Source organism: Macrotis lagotis, chromosome X, assembly GCF_037893015.1.
Source record: "Macrotis lagotis isolate mMagLag1 chromosome X, bilby.v1.9.chrom.fasta, whole genome shotgun sequence".
Classification (NCBI taxonomy): Eukaryota; Metazoa; Chordata; class Mammalia; order Peramelemorphia; family Peramelidae; genus Macrotis; species Macrotis lagotis.
Window position 1 is genome coordinate 144,101,454 of NC_133666.1, and position 23,221 is coordinate 144,124,674.

The window sequence follows — 23,221 nt, forward strand, 5'->3', positions numbered from 1 at the left end:
GCAGTTTTACCTCCCACAGTATTACAGCATAATGCTATTCTTAATTAAAGATAACCTATGCTCAGAAGAAAAGGATACCTGGGATGAAAAGTGTCTTTAATGATTTCACCTAAATTCCATAAAACTTGTATAACAGCTGAAGAATGTTTTTAGGTATCCGTTATAAATAACACACTCTTTTAAAATGAATTTTTAGATTTATAGACTTTTTTGTGCATAACATTCAGGTTATATATAAGGAATTTTTCACAGATTTTGCTGGTGGGTAGTATAAGGCTACTAGGTTAGCTTAGTTTCTGTAAATACTGCAGGGAATTCAATACTGTGTTCATTGTCATCCTTATTCATAACAAAAGCATTCTAATAGGAGAAAAATAAGGTACAGTAAATAGTGTATTGATTATGGACATACTGTAGCTTTCCACTTGGCTCCTTTTCAGTGAAAACAGATCTTGCCTCTCCTTAATTTTCAATCCCTCTTCGATGAGTTTAATTTTTGCTTTGCCAGATAGATACCATAAGCTTCTTCTTTTGTTCTCACTGAAAGAGTGCATTGCATTGAAGGAATATTTTGAGAAATGTCTAGATTCTAGTCACCTGATTGGATTATGGACATCTTCAAATTTAGCCCATTAGACCTTTATTTTCTTTAACTATCTTTACCAGCCTCCCTGTTTTTGTTTCTTCCCATTGTGTCAATGAAAATCTCTACTGAGCAAAAACAGATCAATTCTCATTGTCTTTAGTTTAAAATGCATAATTTATGTTTTTATAGGACATATGTATGCTACTTTTCAAATAACCTTCTGTTGGTATTCATATTTTGTTTTCCAGTCCATTTATAGGGCTTGTGAGAACAATTAATGAGAGACAGCAGATGAGCAGACTTTGCCTTTACATACTATTCTTCATTGCCATATAAAAAAAAGTCAAGAGTTTATAAAAAGTCTTTGTTCTTTCCAATTGCTTTTGAGATTAATAACCTCTGAAGTTGCTCTTAGAATGTTAGAGGGACAGTAAAATCCAGTAGATAAACAGTACAGAGCTATTTTTTTTGCTGGATTCATTGCTCCTAAGTCAAAGTTTGCTAGCATTGGAAAAGACATGCTGTTAGCCATTAGGAATAAGATCCAAAATGATCAGTGTAGAAGTCAGAACTTCTCATCTTGCCAGCAATGGGTATTTCAGAGTCACCCATTTTGTTATGGGGGAAGGTGGGGGAGATGTCTTCCCAGTTTTCTTCCTCTTTTAGATTATATCAGGAAGAATACCAGTTAGATTTATAAAACTTTCTTTATATTAGCTTTGTGACTTTGTTCCTTCCACTGAGACCATTGTCCCAACGCAAATAACAACCTTCACTGCAAAGGGGTCTCTACTGAGTATACCAAGAGGCTTGATATTTAGAGGCCAGCTCTGCCTCCTGTGCTCTGCAGCTTCTCATAATCAGCACTTTGTTCACAGTAACACTGCGAAAGAGTTACTCTCCCTGTTTTACAGATGATGAAACCATGACTCATGTTAAATGATTTGCCTTAGGTCACTCAGACATCATGACTCTCACTGAGAAAACAAGTCCAGGTCATCCAAGCATTTACTCAGGAGTGTTATCTTCATATGCTCCATATGAAGCATCTTCATATACGTATCATCTTTAGGTCATAGAACTAAAGGCTGGAAAAGGAAAAGACCTCAACGAAAAGAGGTTGAGAATCACTAAAAGCCCTCCAGTGAAGGGACTGCCCCTTGCCAAAGCATTTGATCCTCTTTTTGGGATGACTGGTTAGTGGGAAGCTTTTGTCTTATATCAAACATTAGGTAACAACATTTTTGAACCTGCAGTATGCTATCTCTAGGCAGCTTCCACTCCTTATCCTAGTTCATTCCTCCCTCTTCCCCCCCCCCCCCCGGGGGGTGGGTGGGGCAGGAAGAGCTGACCTTGTTCCTCTTTGACTTGAGAGCCCTTCAGGTCTCTTTAGACTAGCTGTCCTTAGTGCCCTCTACTGGTCTTTGGACCTCATGTCATGTTGTTTACTACTCTTATCCCAGTTTCCTTCTTCTGGACACACTTCATTTTAGCTGTGTCCTTTTTTAAAATGTTGTATCCGTGACCATCACCATAATCCAGAAGTGGTTTGGCCAAGACAGAAACTAATGGAATTATTTTCTCCACCATTCTGAACTCTTCCTCTAATAATACAGTGAAGGATATAGATACTTGCAATTTTATCACTAGCAGGAATTTTCATTGTGGTGATTTACTTACCTAATTTGAATCATACTCAGTTCTGTGGTTTAGCTAAATTCTAGGAAATCATCTAAAACACAGAGAGATGAAGTAATTTGTCCAGTGTCCCCTAACTTGTCTTGTGGATTGGAATCCAAGTCTTCCTGACTCCAGATCTCAGCTTTCTGTCTCCTATATCATGCTGCCATTACCTTTTTTCCCCCTACTACTTCCTAGAAGTTGAAAATGTAACTAGTAGCTGGTCCATTTGTTGTGATGCATTTGCTTTGACTACAGTTCCTTCCCCTTTGCCCATGTAGAGAGTGTTGGGGTTTTTTTACAAGGCAATGAGGTTAAATGACCTGCCCAGGGTCACACAACTAGTATTAAGTGTCTGAAGCTGGATTTGAACTAAGGCCCTGCTGACTTCACTTCACCACCTACTTGTCCCAACAAATGGCTTTCCTTTAGGAATATTCCATCCTTTCTTTTTTTACTTAAATATTTTTGCATCTCACACATGGTTAAGAACTGTAGGGTAATACTTTAAAATGATTTATGATAAGCCCTTGAGTTTATCTTGCTTTTTAAATGTTTTTATTTGAAATTTAAAAGAGTGAACAGAACCATAGATTCCATATTAGTTTTTTTTTTTAATTTATAGCTTCTAAATCTGTATGCTAAAGATGCAGTGGGAAGAATTGCATTTATATTTTGTGAGCTGTCTTTTCTCAGCCATCCTGAAACAGTTCCAAGCCTGGCCAAAATAAAGTGTTGATTCATAATATCCTTTGAAATCCTAGATTTAGCTGCCCTTTCATGTCTTTGGCCTGTTTTTGGAGAAACTTCCTCTCTTAAATGCCCTTAAAGTGCTCAAGGGGCCAAATAAACCATCATCTTGAACCAGCAGACCACTGTGTATATTTGGTCAGCAATGTAAAGAAATCTGCTAGGGTCTCTTTTTCTTCCCTCTACTAGGCCCTGATTTAAATCTCAGTTTGAAAAGACTATTTGATATGAAGATTGAATGCAGTGACTTGATGAACCCATTCCAACTTTTTTTTTTTTAGGTTTTTTCAAGGCAAATGGGGTTAAGTGGCTTACCCAAGGCCACACAGCTAGGTAATTATTAAATGTCTGAGACCGGATTTGAACCCAGGTACTCCTGACTCCAAAGCTTTATCCGCTACATCACCTAGCCACCCCCATTCCAACTTCTTAAAAGACAAAACATTCCCTTAGTTAGGAAATGCCAATGGTTGATCTCTTAATCATAAAAAGGAAAAGAGTCTGTAATTAAGAACCTCTCCATCTCATAATTGCAATGAGATCTGAAGCAAACTGGGTTTTATCAGCTTCATGGTGCAGAATCAGAATGTTCAAAGAGACATTAGGGCTTCTTTGGTCTAGTCTGTCCCTGATAGGATCTTATTTGAAGAACTCTAATAATGAAGAATTCATTTATTTTCTAGGCAGTCTGTTTCTTTCTAGAATATTCTAATTGTTAAGAAATGTTTCCTTAGACCCAGCTAAATTTTTTCTCTGCAACTTTCATCTCTTGTTCCTTAGTCCTGCCAAATCAGACCATGCTGAACAAATCTTTTCTGTGTGAAGAAAATTATTTTCTCTTTTCCAAGTAAGTTTGCTTTGATCCATCTTCCCCAACCACTTTTCAATATACAATCACCACATCTGTTCGTATCTCAGCTCTCCTTTTTACCAAGCTTTTTCTTTTTTGAAGAATTTGGCATAGTCCCTCAAAATCCCCCTTTTAAAATATTTGGCTCTATGCATAGTGTATATGTGACCTCATGAAGATAGCTTTGAAAAGTATGAAACTGAGGTACTCTTGTGATTCATTGCCATTCCTTCCATGACATTGCTGAGTCATCCTGCCCCCCAAACATTTTTCTTTAGTGTTGCCATTTAGCTTTCAGGATATGACAATTCTCAATATTGGGGGTCTGATCATTTTTTCAGTCAGAAAATCATAGCCAGAAACTGGTCCTCAAATTAAGAGGATTGCCAGTTTTCTTCTACTGAATAAAGACCCAGTTTAACTTAGGTTTCCAAAGTCATTCAGAACTACTTTATACAATGACCTAACAGCATAATCAAGAAAAACAACATTGAAAGACTTGAATTGCTTTGATCCCTGTAATCAACCATGACTCCAGATGATCAATGAAGGGATGAATAGGCATTTTTTAAGCAAAACAAATGTTCAAAGCTCTTTGCTAAGCTCTGGGGATATAAATAGAAAGCCAGTCAATTTGTTTGTTTTTACAGACAGTCAGTGCCCTCAATGAGACTGCACATAGAGACTATCTCAGCTACTAATACAAGAAGAGCCCCTAGGTCTTTCAGATACAGTAAAGTAGATATTGATGCTTCTTCTTAATCACATGGGTTTCTGATAGTGAACTATTTTACAATGTAAAGAACTTGGGTAGCAAGGATTTTGTTTTCCAGGTTTTCTATAGCTATGGTCGCTGAGGAGACAGGGATCTGCAAGACCCAGATTGGAAGCAGAGCTATTGATCTAGAGGTTCTGCTGTTCCAAGGGCTTTCATGCTAACCTTCCTATCAGTGATAGTTTAGGAGTTGATATAAGTAATAGCAGAGATGGTGAACCCCTTCTCCTCAAGGAGAGTTGTAACAGTTATACTGGAAACAGGACAGTCTTGAGGAGACCCTTGTATTCACTAGACTGTTTTCCTTAGAGTGTAATGGGAAGTAATATGGTCTGATCTCATTTGCACATGCCTTGCAGGTGAGCTAAAACTTAAATTTTTGGGAGATGGTGATTATATTCCATGACAGCCATTGTCACTAAAAGCTTTTGTTTCATGTGGTTAGAAGAGATCATAGCTTGTGATTTCATTCAGTTAGAGAGCTTCTTTCCCCAATGCAAATCAGCATCTCATCTTTAACCCTGAGAGGCTCCAGAGCTAGTATGTTTCAGCAGCAAAATTTAGAAATTAGGTTCAAGAGACCTGTACCCAAGCCAACCGTGTACATTATATTACCTCACTCTAGAAAAAATTTGACGTCCTTCAAAAATACAGTCCTTTGTTTCAAGGAGAAGTTTGAGATCATTAAAGCTGCATGGTTTCCCACATACTGCCCAACATGCTCTTCTCCCCTGTTCAGTCCTGAGTACATTTGTAGTACCTGTCCAGAATGTGTCTCAGTTCACTGGACTCTTCATTGAGTTGCATTTTGTAGTCTAGATAATAGACATTCATCATCCATACATTACTTGTGGGTGCTTAGGCCAAACTCTTTTATACTCCTGTGGATCTCATTTAGGTGACTTTGCATTGATTCAGAGCTTGACAAAATCAGTACAATGATATTCACAAATAGGATCATGTGGAGAATCACAGTATCTGTAAGGAATTGCATTTGAAGTCTTTGCAGAGCATCCTCCATTATGGTGACAAATCAGAGGGTTATCAAACAGTTATTCTGGTGCATAGTGGGCATTTAGCAAATGCATATTGATTGAGTGTTTATCATTACCTCTTTCAAGGAATGTTATTTAATTTTGTCATATTCCAGGAGACCACAAGTCCTTAAGATGTCACTTTATTCTACTTAATCAAATATTCTTTTATATTCAACAGTCAAGATAGTGGAATCTTGTACTCTCTATATCTTAGTCCATTAAGATATGCTGTAAAATTATTTGTTGAAGTCCACCTAGTCCTCTTTTTTTTTTTTGCAAGGCAATGGGGTTAAGTGACTTGCCCAAGGCCACACAGCTAGATAATTATTAAGTGTCTGAGGCCAGATTTAAACTCAGATACTCCTGACTCCAGGGCCAGTGCTCTATTCACTGTGTCACCTAGCCACCCCTAGCCTAGTCCTCTTGCTGTTTCCTTTGTTAAGAAATATTTAAGAGGTCCCTTGAATTTGCCTTTTTTAGTTTCCATATTTTCCAGAAATACTGGACTCAGAGCATGCAAGAGATCTTGAACATTTCAAGGATGAAACCCCTTCCTGAGCTGACATAATTTGTTATTTGCTCCCCCAGCTGAACTCCCTCTATGTTCTTGAGTCTAGAGAGGCACAAGAATGCTTGTGCTGCTGGAATGGGATCATCCTATAACAGTCCCCAAGGGTGGGCATGGGGTGGTGGAATTGCCATTCCTTTGCTTCTCCTTTTCAAGAGGGTTTTTGTCCTTTTCTCACTTCTACTGCACCTTTGTCTCTCCCATGCCATGCTCCTTTAGGAGACTTTTGTTTTTTCCTTCTTTTTTGTACTGTCAGAAATATGTGAACTTCTATGCCCTTGTTAAAGGTTTCACATACATATTTATTCCACTTTTTTTTTTTGCAAAGGCAAATGGGGTTAAGTGGCTTGCCCAGGGTCACACAGCTAGGTAATTATTGTCTGAGACTGGATTTGAACTCAGGTACTCCTAATTCCAGGGCTGGTGCTCTATCCACTGTGCCACCTAGCAGCCCCATATTCATTTCTCTTGTAATAAATCTAGTTTTTAACTCGCATGAACCTATAGATATTGTTTTTGGTTAATACCTTAATAAGAGATTTTTTGTAGAGGAAAAACAACTCTGGGCATCATTTTCCTTTTTGTTTAAATGTAATATTTTTATTTGATGACCTCCAAGTTCTCATTACACACTTGAGTTCAAGCTAGCTGTTTATCGTTCTCATCCTGAATTTAGTCACTGCTTCATACTGGTGTAGGTTTTTCACTTTTTTTATTTAGTTTTTACTTTAAGCCAGTTATATGTGATTTTTAGAATTTTTAGCATTCATTTGTAAAACTTTGAGTCCAAATTCTCTCCTTCTTCCTGCCTCACCCCACCCCCTCACTGAGAAAGAAGGCAATTTGATATGGATTATAAATGTGTAGTCATGTAAAACATTTCCATAATAGTCATGTTGGGAAAGAAACCCTCCCCCGCACCCCCAAGAAAGAAACCTCAAGAAAAACAGTTAAAAAAAAGGTAAGCTTCAATTTGTATTCAGACACCATTAGTTTTTTCTCTGGGTTGAATAGTTTTCTTCATCATAAGTCATGCAGAGTTGTCTTGGGTCACTGCATTGCTGAGAAAAGCTAGATCATTTACAGCTGATCATTTTGCCAGTCTTGCTTTATACACAGTACATTTCACTTGCATCAGCTCATTATAAGTCTTTCCAGGTTTTTCTGAGTGTATCCTGCTAATCATTTCTTAGAACAGAATAACTTCCCCTCATGGTCATCTAACACTGTTTGTCCAGCTATTCCCCAGTTGATGGGTATTCCCTCAATTTTCTTTTCCTTTTTTATTTTTCATCTCTTTGAGGATACAGATTTAATAGTGGCATTGTTTTATAGACTTTGGACATAGTTCCAGTTGCTCTCTGGAATGTTTGGATCAATTCACAACTCCACCAAGAGAGCATTAATATCTCATTTTCCCTACATCCCCTTCAACATTTATCATTTTCAAGATTCTACCTTTTGAATGAAGCTTATCCTGATTTCTTCCCCATCTCCTTCCCTGCTCATTCTGGCTAAATAAATATTCTCTCTTCCCCTTTCACATTTTTTAAAGTATCTCAGTTCTTTGAGGGAAAGGACTCTTGTTTTTTGTTTTCATTTCTATGGCTCTATCACTACTTCTTTCAGAGGTGTTGCTTTTAAATTTCAAATTATTAAATCAGTTTTTTAAAATAAAATAATATACATCTTCAGAAAAGATGAAGTATTTATTGCCTGTCCTTTGTTAGAGGTTCATAATTTATCTCCCATCCCTTTTGGAGTCCCTAATGAAACTGAGTTCACAGTGTTCCACATTGTTTCCTACCTGCTTTGGTTTGTCAAAGTGATTTTATATTGATTAGAGATGGCTCAGTAAGCACTTGGTTAACAAGGTATAGGAACAGAAGAAACCTTGGCTTGTTTAGTATAGACTAATAATTAAAGAAGTGGGAAATTGGAGTATATATTTATAATCTCCATCAGATGCTTTAATAATATGCTGAAATAATAAATAGTGTTTTCCAGTTGCTAGTTTTGTTTGAAGTTTCAGGCAGCTATGCTGCTATCATTTTATCACTTTTTTATATATCTCCCAGTTTTTGATATTTTGAACTAATATTTCAAGCTTGAGGTATTGATAAAAACTCCTTTTCTCAGTTGTTGACAACATTCGTTGTTATTCCCCTCATAATCACTTTTCCCCAACAAAATGCAGTTCCTATTTTGAAGGGGAGAAAAAGAATTGGTAATGTTGCAAAAACTTTGAATCAGAAAAATAAGTAGTTCTCTCCCACCAGAATATAGAAAATAACAAATAAAGTAAGAAAATACACTCAACTGGAAAAGGAGTGTAGGTAGAAAATGATATTTAGTATACAACCATGTGCCATGTGTTATAGATATCTTATCTCATAATAGCAACATTGGTAAGTTTGTCAGTTCCTATCAGTGAAACTTCATTGTAACATTTTCTGGTTATAACTCATTTTTAGCTTTATTTCTGTGAAACTAAATGTCTCTACTAGTATGGGGTTTGTTTATCCCAACTGATAATAAGAGGTAGGCATTAAAAGTCTGAATACTGTTTTATCTCTATCATATTAATAATATTTAGCATTTATAAAGCATCTGCTATGTGCCAGGCACTGTCCTAAGCTCTTTCTAAGTATCTTATTTAATCCTCACAACAACCTTGTGCGATACTTCATTAGCCTTGTTTTATGTTTAAGGAAACTGAGATAAAATGACTCACCCAGGGTCACACACCTTTTGAGTTTCTGAGTCCAGATTTAAACTCCAGTTTCCTTAACTGGTCCAGCAGTTTGTCCACCATATCTCCCAGCAGCTGCCTTTGTTTTATGGTTAGCAAAGGAAGGATATATTCAGGAAGGCTTGTGACATAGTCATGTAGTAGAAGTTCAGTTTTGTAGAAAGTTGCTGTTAGCAAGAAAGCAAGGCTCTTGATACTATCTGCCAAGAGCTTGTTAGTGGTGTTAATAGAATGTAATTTTTTAGAGGGCAGAAAGTTTTTTGACTTTGTATCCCACCCCTAGCTTAGACATTTACTTAAATGCTTATTAGTTGGTTGTTCAGTTCTGACTAGTGGAAGGTTCAGTGTGATTGTACATTTGTAACTCCCTTAAGGATTTGGCTCATCATGTTTTCTTATTTTGAAGACTAGTCATCATCTTGATCTTTGAACCTTTAAAGTAGAGCTAATGACATATAGCAAGTGACTAAAAAAATATTTGATTTTGTTTGAATTACCAATTCTGTGGTCTTATGCAAGTGGCTTAATTTCTCTGGGTCTCACCTATAAATTAATGATTGAACTAAATTATCTCTCATGGTATAGAAGTTCAATTCTATCTCTAAAAATAAAATGAAATCATCTTAAATTCCTTTGTTTTTTAAAATGAGATATTGATATCTTTTGTCTTTACATTACAGTCTTTTCACACATCCCCCTCCAGATTGAGCCCTCCCTAATGACAAAGAAAAACAAGCAAACATCTGATGTAATAACTGCATCTGACAATGTATAAATATTTTATACTAGTAGTCCTCTGATTCTCAGCTGTGATGGAGGAGGTAGGTTTCATGATTTGTCCCCCAGGCCCTTCATTAGTTTTTTTTTGTTTGTTTTTTTTAGTGACTCAAAAATTCACCTTACTTCTAGGGTGATCATTATGTTTACATTGTATTAGTCATTGCGTAACATTATTCTTGTGATTTTGCTTATTTCCTCTGCATTGCTTCATATAAACTTTCCCATATTTTTGAAATTCCTGATTTTTAATTTTTTATTGCACATTAATATTCCATTCCATTCATTTGTAAATTTTTTTCAGCTATTCCCCAGGTGATGGACACCCACTTTGTTTCCAGTTCTTTGCTTCTACAAACAGTATATCTATTAATGTTTATATACATATATATATATGTATATATATACATATATGTGTGTGTGTGTGTGTGTGTATATACACACACACACACACAACCTTTGGAGTGAGTATATGCCCAATAATAGGACTTTTAGCCTCAAGGCTAAACCAATGCTTCTCATCTCAAGAACCTTTCTGACTTTGACTATCAATCAGTAAACATTTCTTAAGCACCTCCATGTGCCAGGCACTATGGTAAGCCTTGGGGATACAAAAGCAGTCCATGCCTTGAAAGAAGTTATAATCAAATAGAAGAAGAAAGCACACAAAAGTAAATTAACAAACTAAGGTGAGAGGAAAGGAGAGGGTACTAGACTTTGGAATTTGATGGCTAGTTTATTGAAGAATTCTCCCTGTATTGTAGCTGAATGAGAAATGAGGTAGCAGGGCTCTGAAGTTCATGGCCTCAACATCCAATCAGGGAGGCCAACAGGTTTTGGGGGAGTCCCAAGACTGATGAGATTATCCCTATACTAGAGTTTCCTGAAGTTCTATAGCAAGATCACTCAGTCATCTTGTCCAGTTAGCATGGTGTGAGGTAAAACCTCAGTTATTTCAATTTATGTTTCTCTTACTTTTCATGATTTAGGGCATGTTTTATGTAGTTACTTTTGTAGTTTTCAATTAGAGTCAAATTAAGGCCAGACTGCCCCAAATTCTCTTGCCTCCTTTAAGAATCAACATTGATGAGCTGAAACACAAGAACATAATTGACCCTACTTGATTTGTGCTTGGTTATAGGTCTTAGAATCATGTAACATAGCTCTTGGAATAAAGAAAATGTCTTTATGAAAAAGTTAAGAACTATCCAATCCATCTTCTCCCCTATCCATACATTAGCTTTTTAATCCTTATCAGTTTTTTATCTTTGTTGAGAAGTAAGGTGTGCTGATTCTTTACGAAAAGAGATTGCACACATTGTGGCAAATAAACTGAAGAATGGCTCTTTTCCATATTCTATTTTGACCAACCTTTATTTCTCAGTAGGTCATGGTCGGGGAGCCACTAGAATTTGGTACAAACCTCCTTGCACATGCCCCCCCACACACACACACACACACACACACACTCTCTCACACACTTGAAATGCCATAGACAAGTCTCTTACCTCTCTGAACCTCACATTTCTTATTTGTAAAGCAAGAATTATAGTATATTTACCTCCTAGGTTTGTTTTTAAAAGTATCATATTATTGTCACCTGTGATTGTTGCATGTTGCTTAATTAATATAAAATATTTTAAAACTTCCATCTTAAACAACTAACATGATACTGGCTATCCTTTTCTGTAATTAATTTATACATTACTAAAATAGTCTTGTTATAAAAGTAAACATAAACATAAACATAATCTCCCCTCCTCCCCAAAGATAGAGAACCCCTAAGAAAAATAAAGTGAGAGAAAAAGAAAAAAATAATTGTACTTCAGTTCAGATAACATCAGCTCCGTCTCTGGAATGGATCACATTCTTTATAAGTTACTTCAGCATTTTTTCCCATAGTTGCTGTTGCTAACTGTATTTCCCTCCATCTAGTCCTCTCCACTTGCATTTATTTTATTCTCTTTTTTCACTTTGTTCCTCTTCAAAAGTATATTGTGGTGACAGCCAAGTAGTGCAGGAAGAGACCCCAAACCCAAATCCAGTCCCAGACACCCAACAGTCACCTGGTTGTGTGACCCCAGGGAAGGCACCCAAACTCCCACTACACTTAATAACTACCTAGCTGTGTGGCCTTGGGCAAGCCACTTAACCCCATTTGCCTTGCAAAAAAACTTTTTAAAAAAAGGGTATTTTGTATCTGATACTGTCTCCCACAATCTTCCTTCTCCTTTATCACCTACACCTCCTCTCCTCCTCCCCCCCGTCCCTTTTCTCCCATCCCCTTCCTTAGCTTTTTCCTTTAGAATAAGATAGATTTCTATGCCCTGTTGAATGTGTATGTTATTTTCTGAGCCATTTCCAATGAGAATAAAGGCTCACTCAATCCCCCTCATCTTCTCCCTTTCCACTCCATTGCAAAAGCTTTTTCTTGACTCTTCTATGTAAAATACCTTAGCCCATTCTACCTCTCCTTTCCTTATCTCCTAGTACATTCCCTTTTTGCCCATTGCCTCCATCTTTATAATATGTTAATCTTCATACTCAGCTCCTTTCTATGCCTTGTCTATATATGCTCCTTCTAACTATTCTAATAAATGAGAAGTTTCATATGAGTGTTATCAGTATCTTCTTCCATGCAGGAATACACACAGTTCAACATCATTAAATACCTCATAATTTGCTTTTCCCACCCACCCTTTCTATGCTTCATCTGAGTCCTGTAATTGGAGATCAAACTTTCTGTTCAGCTCTAGTCATTTCAACAGGAAAGTTTGACAGCCCCCCTACTTCATTGAAAGGCCATCCTTTCCCCTGAAAGAATATGTTCATTTTTGTTGGTAATTGGGGTGGGGGCAGGTGATCTCTTGCAGGAGGGGTTTGGTGAATTTCCTCAATTTCTGTTTTACCCTCTGCTTCTAGGATATTAGAACAGTTTTTCTGGAGAAATTCTCATGACTTTCAGGTAGCCCATTAATTTTTAAATTGTCTCTCCTGGATCTGTTTTCCAGGTCAGCTTTTCCAGTGTATATTTCACGTTGTTTTTTGTTTTTCAAATTTTTCATTCTTTTGGCTTTGTTTTATTGTTTCTTGATTCCTTGCAGTCATCCTTTTCGCAGTCATTCATTTTAGCTCCATTCTACATTTGAAGTTGTTTTCTTCAGAGTGCTTTCTTATCTCCTTTTCAATTTATGGCATTCTTCTCATTGACCTTTTGGACTGCTTTTTCCATTTGATCTAAACTAGTTTTTAATGTTTTCTTTGGCATTTTTTTGGATTTCTTTCACCAAGCTGCTGTCTTGGTTTTCATGATTGTCCTACATTGCTCTCATTTCTCTTCCCAATTTTTTCTTTACCTCTCTTACTTGATTTTCAAAATGTTTTATGAGTTTTCTGTAATCCAAGTTAAATTTCTATTTTTCTTGGACGCTGAAGGATATAGAGGATTTGTCATCTTCTGAGTGTATGTTTTTGACCCTCCATGGAATGAAAGTAATTATCTATGGTCAGATTCATTTTTTTGTTTTCTGTTTACTCATTTCCCTAGCCTATGACCTGGTTTTAATGTATTTCCCAAGTTTTAGAGTGTTTTGGGGCTACTCCCACCCCTCCACCACCCCAAGGACCTCAGTTCCTCCATTGCCTTAGGAGAGGCTTTGACTGCTCTTCTGGCCTGTGTTCTGGTCTGCAGATGACCACAAGCTCTCCCCTCTACCCTGGAGCTGTGTGGAGGGTCTCTGCCCTATGACTTTAGGGGGCCCCAGATTCCGACCAGGGTCTGAATGTGGACAAAGCAACAGAGTCCTGTCTGGGGATAGTGGAGAGACGTCAACAGTCTCCCTCCATCCATTTAACCTCCATGGGCTATGTTCTCTGGAAGCAGCCGCTGAGTGGCTCCACAGACCGACCTTCTGTTTCTTGGGACCAGGCTATGCTGGTCTGGGCTCTGTACTCATTCTGCCAGAGTTTACCCACTGATCTTCCAAGATGTGCTTGGTGATGCCTGGGTTGGGAGGTCTGGAAACCACTCTCACAGGCATGAACTCTGGTATCCCTCGAACTGTTTCTGGAAGAATGAAGATCATTTGCTTCTATGCAGTGGCCCTGGTTGTGCTACAGCCTTTTCCAGCAGTCATTTTCAACCCTGGTGGAACAGAGCCTTCCCATGGATCTTCCAAGTTAGCTTGGGCTACATACACAATTGTTTCTCTCAGTCTTTCTGTGGTTCTGCCACTCTAGAATTTCCCAACTATTTTTTTATGTGTAATAATTTTGGATAACTCAGAGCATAGTATTAAAATACCCTACAAATGTATTTTGGGACAGCATTTAATGCTTCAGATTTAAGTTAAATTGTTTGGGGCCAAGGTGGGAAAAGTGGTGGGTAAAGAATTTAAATTAGCAAATAGTCAAGTTTTTAAGATTTCACCATTTGTAACAGGGCAATTATTTAGGAATAGAAATTTTCTCTTTAAGAATTTAAAAAATATCTACCACAGGGTCCAACCTCTCTCCCATCCCCAGTGAAATTTCATTAGATGAAACTAGGAGAATTTTTTTTCAAGCACTACATATGTTATGCTTTTAGAATAAGTAATTGCAGCAATTAACATTTTAGCTCCTCTGCTTTAACTTCCCTCTCATTTGAAATATAATGGAGCAAAAGCTTCCACATTTCCAGTAGAGAGCAAATAGGGGAAAGATCACAACTCCCCTTAAATTGCAGGAATAAATGTGCTGATTTAATGAACTAAAGACTTGGGATTTATTGCTCTTGCTTTGTTGCTACTACTGACTCATGACATAAATTAGGCTGTGAATGTGATTATGTGGACCCAATGATGGAGGGTCCTCAGGGTTCTGTGTTTCCTTTTTTGTTTGTTTCTTTTTTTTTATGTTTTTGCAAGGCAAATGGGCTTAAGTGGCTTGCCCAAGGCCACACAGCTAGGTAATTATTAAGTGTCTGAGGCCAAATTTGAACTCAGGTACTCCTGACTCCAGGGCCAGTGCTCTATATCCACTGAGCCACCTAGCGGCCCCTCTGTTTCCTCTTGACACACCCATACTCTTCTACAACTTAACAGGATAGGCAAGGATATTCTCTAAAGATGGGAGTAAGAGGAAAATGGAAATATATATGAAGTAAATATAGCCCTTGCCTTCACTGTGTCTGTCTGTGACAGATTCCTTCAAGCTCTTACACTAAATCAATCTCCTAGGTTTAGTCAAAGAGGTTTTTTGTTTATTTTTTTGTTTTTGAACTCTATGCTAGGGGAAGCTGGGTAAAGTGATTCTTAACATTGCTTTAGGGAACTGTTCTATATAAGCGAGATCAAACTAAGAGAAACTATTCTCTAAAACCTGCACCTGTCCTTCATGAATGGAACCAAAGATGATAAATAATATATCTACTCACAGCACCATTTGCAGGCTTTTTTTTGAAGAGGGCTGGGGGTTGAGTCCAGTTCAGGATCTTATTTTTTTAATATTACTCCCATCTCTTTTGAGAAGCAAAATTATAGTAAATAGAGTCTGGACTAGGTTAAGAAGACCAGGAATTAAATCCTCTATTTTATAATTACTTTGTGGCTACAGGAAGTCATTTAACCTCCCTAAGATTAACTTTTTTCAAATGTAATATAGGAATAGTTAAATCTGAGGAGCCTACCTGACAAAGTTGTGGTTTGGCTCAAATATGATAATATACTCTTTTGCAAATGTTAAACTCACATTCTCAAATGATACCTGATGGTGATGATGTTGATGTTTGTCATTTGTCCTTGATAAAGTTCATGACCTCAGGGATGACAAGCACATGGATTGAATTTGCGTGGGGGGGTGCTGTGCTAAGATACCAGCCTCACTTTCTCCTTGAGAGCATCTGGGTCCAGTGACAATATAAGGAATCAGAATAACTAGAGATAGCCATGGATACAAGGCAATCAGGGTTAAGTGACTTGCCCAAGCTAGTACTAGACTAGCACTAGTAGCTAGTACTAGACTCACACAGCTAGTAAGTGTCAAGTCCACTCCAAAGTCAGTGTTCTATCCATTCCTCCACCTAGTGACCTGTCCTAACCTAACCTAACCTACCCCAATCCATGTCTACCTGAGTGATTCTTGCCTTTGTCCTCCCATAAACTTCTTACAGGGAAGGGGATCACCAGATATACTTACTGTTTTGTTTGGTTTCTCCTAAGGATATCAATGGAGTTCATACTACAGCTATCCAATGGCTATCTTCTACCCTCATGTGTGACTAGTCATCTTTGTTGTATTATTTTTCTTTTTAGTTTCTTATTGTTGCATGTTACTATCTACTCATATTCATCCATCATGGGCCTTTCCATTGCCCCTTTTGAGAAGTACTGGAGATCCAGAGAACACTATAAAAAAATGAACTTTTGGTTAGGGAGAAGTTTGAGATCCTTAAAAGAGTTTGTATTTTTCTTGAAGTAACACAGCCTTCTTTTCTCTTGTTTAATTCTTGGTCCAGTTACATACTGACTGTTAAAATCCTGACTTGATATGTCAGAGTTTAGAGGTACAGTAGGAATTCAAAGGAGAGGGAACGTCAGAGATACAGCAGTGGCAGTAGATTTTCCCTGGTGGAGACTGAGATTGAGTAGGCCCTTTATTAATACCAACCTCTATTTCTGTGTGTGTGATACACACACACACACACACACACACACACACACACTCTCATTCATTCTCTTTCTCTCTCTCTCTCTCTCTCTCTCTCTCTCTCTCTCTCTCTCTCTCTCTCTCTCTCTCTTCCCATTATTACCTCTAGGATCAAATGGAAGCTTGTCCTTCACAGCCTGGTCTTCTCTTCCCTTTACTTAAGCTACTTTCCTTCCCATATTCTGCTGTCCAGCCAAGCAGGCCTTCTTGCTGCTTTTCCCACCCAAATTCCCTCTTCATCACTATGCCTTTGTTATAACTTCCACTTAAAGCCTCTCCTGATTTGTACCAAGTCAGTTTCCTACCTCCCCATCTCCAAAATTGATCTTGTTTGTATATACATGCTATAGGAACTGCCCCTCTGATTTCACTGGTGCAGGGAACTGCTGGGTGGGGAATTTTTTTCACCAATGCAGATCAGTATTTTCTTCAGAGAGCTGCCCAGAGCACGGAGAAAATAAGTGATTGGCCCAAGATCACACATCAAGTAAGCTTCAGAGACAGGACTTGAATCTATATATAGCTTCCTACCTTCAAGGTGAGCTCTGTGTCCCCTATACCTGCAGTGTCAAATTCATATAGAAAAGGGGCTACAAAGCCATCCAGAAAAGTCTTTGTAGGTGGCAGAGTGACTTGGAAAAACAATAGATTAGCATTATCTGTATTCTATTGTCTTGTTATAAATTTTGTTAAATATTTCCTAATAACATTTCAGTCTGGTTCAGGCTGCGCTTCATCATGTAAAGACCCTTAGGCCATAAGTTTGGCACCTGTACTGCATCAGTCTACCTCTCTACACACTTATGGACACTTATGTACACTTATGTTCTCTCATGCAGTAGAATGTTAGCTCCTTTAAGGCTAGAACTCCTTTAAATGGGTTTTGTATCCCCAGCTATTAGCATAGTATCTGCCCCATAAGAGGCATGTACGAAATATTTATTGGTTGATTTATAAATTTTTCTTTACTATTTGAACCATTCTGTGGTTAATTTTTGTTTTATTGTTCTTTTTCATTTAGATTTGGTGGGAGATGCCTTTCATCATTGTATAATTTTTCTTTTTCTGTATCTTGTATTTCTTCTAGATTATCTATTTTACCTTATTTTTTTTAAACCTCATTGCTAATTTATCTACTGAGATTCTTTTACAGTATTCCCATTGCGTTGCTCCTTGATTATGATTAGTTAGTCTCATGTATGACTTTGACATTTTGTTTTCTCCTTTGCTCCTAAGACTGACCGGCATCCATGACCTGCTTGGTTTATGGGTGTGGTCTCTGTAGTGTATTATTTTTTTTTCAAAGCAAATGGCTTGCCCAAGGCCACACAGCTAGGTATCTGAGGTTGGACTTGAACTCAGGTACTCCTGACTCCAGGGCTGGTGCTCTATTCACTGCACCACGTAGCCGCTCCTTATAAATGTTTCTTGAAGACAGGACTGTTCACAGCTAGTTCAGTACCTCCCTACTCTATACTGTGGAAGTTCTGAGCCCTCTAGCTTGCTCTGCCTGTCATGGTCAACCTTTCTTTTTATTGAACTGGATAAATTCAGTACTCTCTTCCAGATTTATGAGGAATATGTTAAGGGGTTCAGCCAAAGAAAAGTAGGATAGAAGGTAAAGCTTGAAACAGAAGCCTGTTGAATTGTTCATTTTAGGAAGTTAAGGTGAATGGGGGAAAAAAGCTGTGCTTCATCTTGCCATTTTTATTTCAGAAAGTTTTACCTTGTGTTACAGAATTCCTTTTTTTCTTGTTGCAATTATAATTAGTTTTATTGGCATGATGGGGGGGTGAGTTTGTTTTTGTTTTGAGATTTTTCAATGAGAAAGTTATGTAGGATGCTCAAAAAAATCTAATTGCAATTTAAAACTATTCAAGTTTAAAACTGCACTTAGAATTTTAGTATACCCTACCCTCTTCCTTCTTTAATATTAATAATATTAATAATATCTTTAATATCCTGCCATTTGTTTCAGGCTGTTGCCAGTGTGAATTGTTTTTCAAAGGGATGGGGATTAGGGACATTGATAGAGGTGATATCTTCTGAAACCTGAAAGAGACCTCATGTTTTCCAGTTCTAAAGGAAATATAATTGACAGTTTGGACAATATAATTAATACAGTGACATCAAGTCTGACATTTACTAGCTATGTAACTGTTAGCAAATTACTTAGTTTTTCTGAACCTCTTTTTCCTAATCTGTAAAGCCCTTTCTGTCTTTAATATTCCTTAAAACCTGCCAGAAGCTGAGCTGCCATCATTTTCTCTGCCCAAGGGTACCAGGGTCTAAATTGTAAGAAATAAGTGAAAACTTGAGATGAGATCCAGAGAAATTCTTTAGGTCAGGTCTGTGCATGGTCACTTGTGGCTTCTTGGTCACTTGTGGCTTGTTATAAATTAGCAATGACTAATTTATTTTGAGATCACTTATTGAACTCATACTTAAATTTAACTGTTGTTTCTAATAGTGTTTTAGGCTTGGATTAGATTCGGAATCTTTACAGAATTCTTTTAACTTTAAGTATGCAGCTGCAGTTCACATTAAAATAAGTACACTTGAATGAGTGCAAACCTAAACCTGTTTAAGGGTTTCCAATTTCCACTCCATTCTAGTACTTTGAGCTCCTGAGCATTTGTAATGAAAGGAGCAAAGTACATTTAATGATTGCTAATAATGCTTCTTTACTTATGCCTCTATTTCTATATTTGTTATTCTTCAACAGAATTTGCTTCTTTTAAAAAAAAATTCTAAAAAGACCAGCATTTCCTTGCCTAATAAATGAAGATACATGTGTAATATTAGTAGATACAGCCTCAGCAGACTGCTCGCCTTTTACTGATATTCTGATTGGATGGGTTTCCTCTTTCCATAACTGAACAGCCAATTATTTGACAGAGTACTTAATAGATTTCTTTCATCATAATGAAGTTCATCTCTGTAAAGTAAAATTCTTTACTAGGTTTGATGTCTGCAGAGAAGTCCTTAGAGAGTACTACTGGTAAAAATGACCAGTGTGCCCTAAGACTAATTGCTCAGAGCTATACTACAGACAAATTTTATTGCTTCAATGTCTTGAATTATGTTGAATAGCAGCAGCAGCCGCAGATTTCAGTTTCTACTCAAGTGCTCTAGCTTCACTGACATTCTTACTGACATCTTTTCTCTATTGATCTTTTTTTTATAATGAGGGCTTTTTTTTTTTTCTTTTTTGCATTGTCTCACTGTAGAGATGCTATTTCCCATTGAATAAAGAGTAGTACATTAGAAGAAAACTTCTTTGGGAGAAGCAAATAAGGAATAGTCAGGGAGATCATCATAAAAATGGTGAATTTTTCTTTTTTCTGATTTTTTTTCCTTTAGAGTAAAACATTTTCTTTCATTATACCTTGCTCTTTGAATAATAAATAAAAGAGATTTGGAAAGATTTTGATGTTAAATTCTAGTTAAATGATGAAATAATTATCTTCTCTACTCACAGTAATAACATGGGCTGGTACATCATAAAGATTATTTCCTGAAATTTTAGAACATGATTTTAGTGTAGTGATAGTGCTCCTGTAGATTTCTCCTTTTGGACAACGAGTCTTGCATAAATGGGGAGGATAATTAGTTTTTGAAATGTTCTAACCAAACATTACTTGAACATATGGCATTGCCCACATTAAAATAGACAGATTTTTGCCAGCGTGATTCTCAGTGACAAGAAGCAAATATTATAATCCATGTTAATTGTTTTAAATTTAGTCTTGAGTCTAACATTCCCTTTGAAGTATGACTATTTAACTCTTTGGTTTATGGAATGTTTGTATTGGTGCATTTATTTCCAGCTTTTCTTTATTCAGGGCCTGAGGTCTTTAAACAGCAGAAATTTTACAATAAGTGAGTAATGCTGTAAAGATTCCTCTCTACTTTAGATACTTGTGTGGGTCCATTTGGCTAATTATTACATTAATACACTGTTAGAAAGTAAATGTTGGGGAAGAGTTGACAGCTTTACTTGTATTTGGTCTGCTCTCACCGTGTCACAATTCATCACCCAGGCTTATCTGCTTCAAAAACAGAAAATCAGAGGTGGGAGGGAAAGGCTTTATAAATCATGCTTAAAATGTCCAGTATTTTCCATTCTTGCAAGCTTTGTCTTCATTTTGATTTAGTGTTTAAAGGAAATTGAACCATTTTCATCAGCAAACTAACTTCCTTAAAATTTTAACTGTTATGTAGATTTTTTTTCTTTTTTGCTGTGTTTTAAGTACAAAGTATAATATTTATTCACAATAAGTTTTTCTTTTCTTTGAGCAGTTTTACTCTGGGCACCGATCTCCTCACATTCCATATAGGTTATTGCACCTGGTATGGACGCATGCGCGACATTTAGCAGGGTACGAGCAACAGGATGCACACGAGTTCCTCATTGCTGCATTAGATGTGCTGCACAGACACTGCAAAGGTAAGCACCTGGCTGGCAATTCTTGCCATTTCATTCATTACTTCTGCTGGCAGTTCAAAAAAGGAGGGCAAGAGAGAGTTTGAGGAAAGTAGGTGACTGATAGGAGCTTGTGTGTAAAGATTTCCTTCCTTTGCATTTACAAATCATGGAATTGATTCTCATCACCAAGATAATTATCTAATTACCTAGGGGAAAATTTCCCCATACCAGAATTAAAAGGAAAGGATAAACTTATAGAAATCTCAATAATAATATGGAATAATCACTCTTTACTTGATATTTTGAAATTTCCTGTTTAAATATGACTGATGTTTCTGTGTTTGGAAACAGTCATACTCTACCTTTCTGCTGCTCCCTCCTATGCATGTGCTTATAAAATTAGCGTATTGTTTTTACAACACCAATTTACCCTTTCCTCATTGGTTCAAAGTTGCTTTGACTCAGACTTAAAGGAAACAAGTTTAGGGAAGTCACCCCAGGTGTTCACTTGAACTATTTGTACCAAACCTGTCTAGAGCATTTGGAGCACCTATTGGACTGAGCCACAGTTAGACACACTGCAACTTGACTCTAATGTAGTGATGTCATTTTGGTTCTCTGCCAGAATGAAGGACAAGAACCAACCCAAAGCAGAAGACTTGAAGGGTTCTGGCTCTTATTAGGGCCAACTTGGTCTGGGTATCCTAACTAAACCAAGTAAACCAGCTCTGATTCAGAATCAAAACTTCCTATCTATGGGGTTTACAGTTTAGTCATAATTGGATCTGGCTATTTTTCTGGAGTTTAACTCAGAAAGGATAAAATAAAATTCAAATTGAAATGTTTTCTTTGTTCCTGATCAGACTCTTAAAACAACAGGCTCAGTCAGTATTCAAGTATTTACTAAATGCATTCTACTTAGCACCATTGATCCTAGGCTGGGTATAGGTACAGGAACAAAGAATAAAGCAATTTAAGAAAAATTAAAAATGTCCCCAGAACATAAAGCAGTTTCATTGACTCTTATCTCTTGTTTTAGTAGATTTTGCACAACCATTGGAACAATATCAGGTATAAAACTGCTAGCATGGTTTTGGTGTCAATAATGCCATTACACAGGCAGTAGCTGGCACTGTGACCTTAACCAGCAAAAAGCTTCTCAGTTCATTTTCACACTAGTGTTAATGCAGGAAATTCTGGCTCACCAGTATCAAAAGATGAAAATTATTAATAGTTCCTGATGCATAGCGTGATATGCTCTAATTCCATAGAGGAGAGTAGAACCCATTGATGTGTAATGTGAATGAATAATATGAATGCTTGCTACTCTAGGGCAGGTCTTCCTCTACTCTGGGAAATTATAAAAGTGAGTTCTGAGCGTAAGTGCAATAAAAGTAAGTCATTTCTTTTATTAAGACAAAGATAGGAGGTGCTTAAAATTTCTCCATTTTACAGTCAAGCCATGCTGAAGAGGTAGTTAGCAGATTCACAATGGTCAAGTCTCAAACCACAAATACCATCCTCAATAGTCTCTGTTGCTGGGCCCCTTCTACCCATTAAGGTTAAAGATTCTTACAATATCGAATTTTAGTTGCTTGATTTTTCATAAAGTAGTTCCAAAATTTCAAAAAACTCTTGCATAAAACCTACTTGTCTTCAGGAAGGTTTTTCAGTGTAAAGGATGGCTAAATAGAGTGTTTTGTATGTGGTATATATCTTTAATTGGTCTAGAAGGAACTCTGTATTTGGAGTCAGAGGAGCTGAATTCAGCTTTTGGTGGTTCTACTAAATCGTTGTGTAATCTTTGTCATATATTTATCATTGGAAAGGACCATCTGATCTAATCCCCTTATTTTACAGATGAGGAACCTGGGACATAGGGTCACCCAGGTAGTGTCTGAAGCAGGATGTGTACTCTTTCTGGTATTTCATGCCCAGCACTCCTATTCTTGTATCACTCAGGGAGTTGAAGGAAGAAGTTACTGAGACCCCATAGTGTAATGAGAAGAGAGAGATGGTTTTGGAGTCAGAAGATCTGCCTTCAAATGTCACCTCACTTGCTGTGAATGCACTGACTTAATGTGTGTGTGTATATATATATATTTAACTTTCTGGATAATAGTAGTAATAGCTGTCATTTGTATAGCACTATAAGTCTCAAAGCACTTTATGTTCATCATCTCATTTGATAATACTTGAACTACCTCCCTTGCAGAGATTGAAAAGGATATGAAAGTGGGAGGGGGAAAAGAAATCTTAAGTGGTAGAAAGGCATTGTCACAGCATTAGAAAATGGAGAAATTTCGCAGAAGAGGAAGAGAAGGAAAAGG

General features: G+C 37.1%; 1 protein-coding gene and 1 long non-coding RNA gene across 5 annotated transcripts in view; both read left to right on the forward strand.

The window, feature by feature from the left end:
* LOC141503306 (uncharacterized) lies at positions 1-16,553 on the forward strand. Its single transcript, XR_012472808.1, has 2 exons — positions 1-3,863; positions 9,679-16,553. It is a non-coding gene; the product is annotated as an uncharacterized LOC141503306 (long non-coding RNA).
* The window catches only part of USP22 (ubiquitin specific peptidase 22), a 243,091-nt gene that overhangs the window by 190,240 nt on the left and 29,630 nt on the right, over positions 1-23,221 (forward strand). For all 4 annotated transcript variants that reach the window (XM_074208534.1, XM_074208531.1, XM_074208532.1 and 1 more), the window contains one exon: positions 20,765-20,912. In XM_074208534.1, coding sequence (XP_074064635.1) covers positions 20,765-20,912 — 148 coding nt within the window. The remainder of the gene's footprint in view (positions 1-20,764; positions 20,913-23,221) is intronic.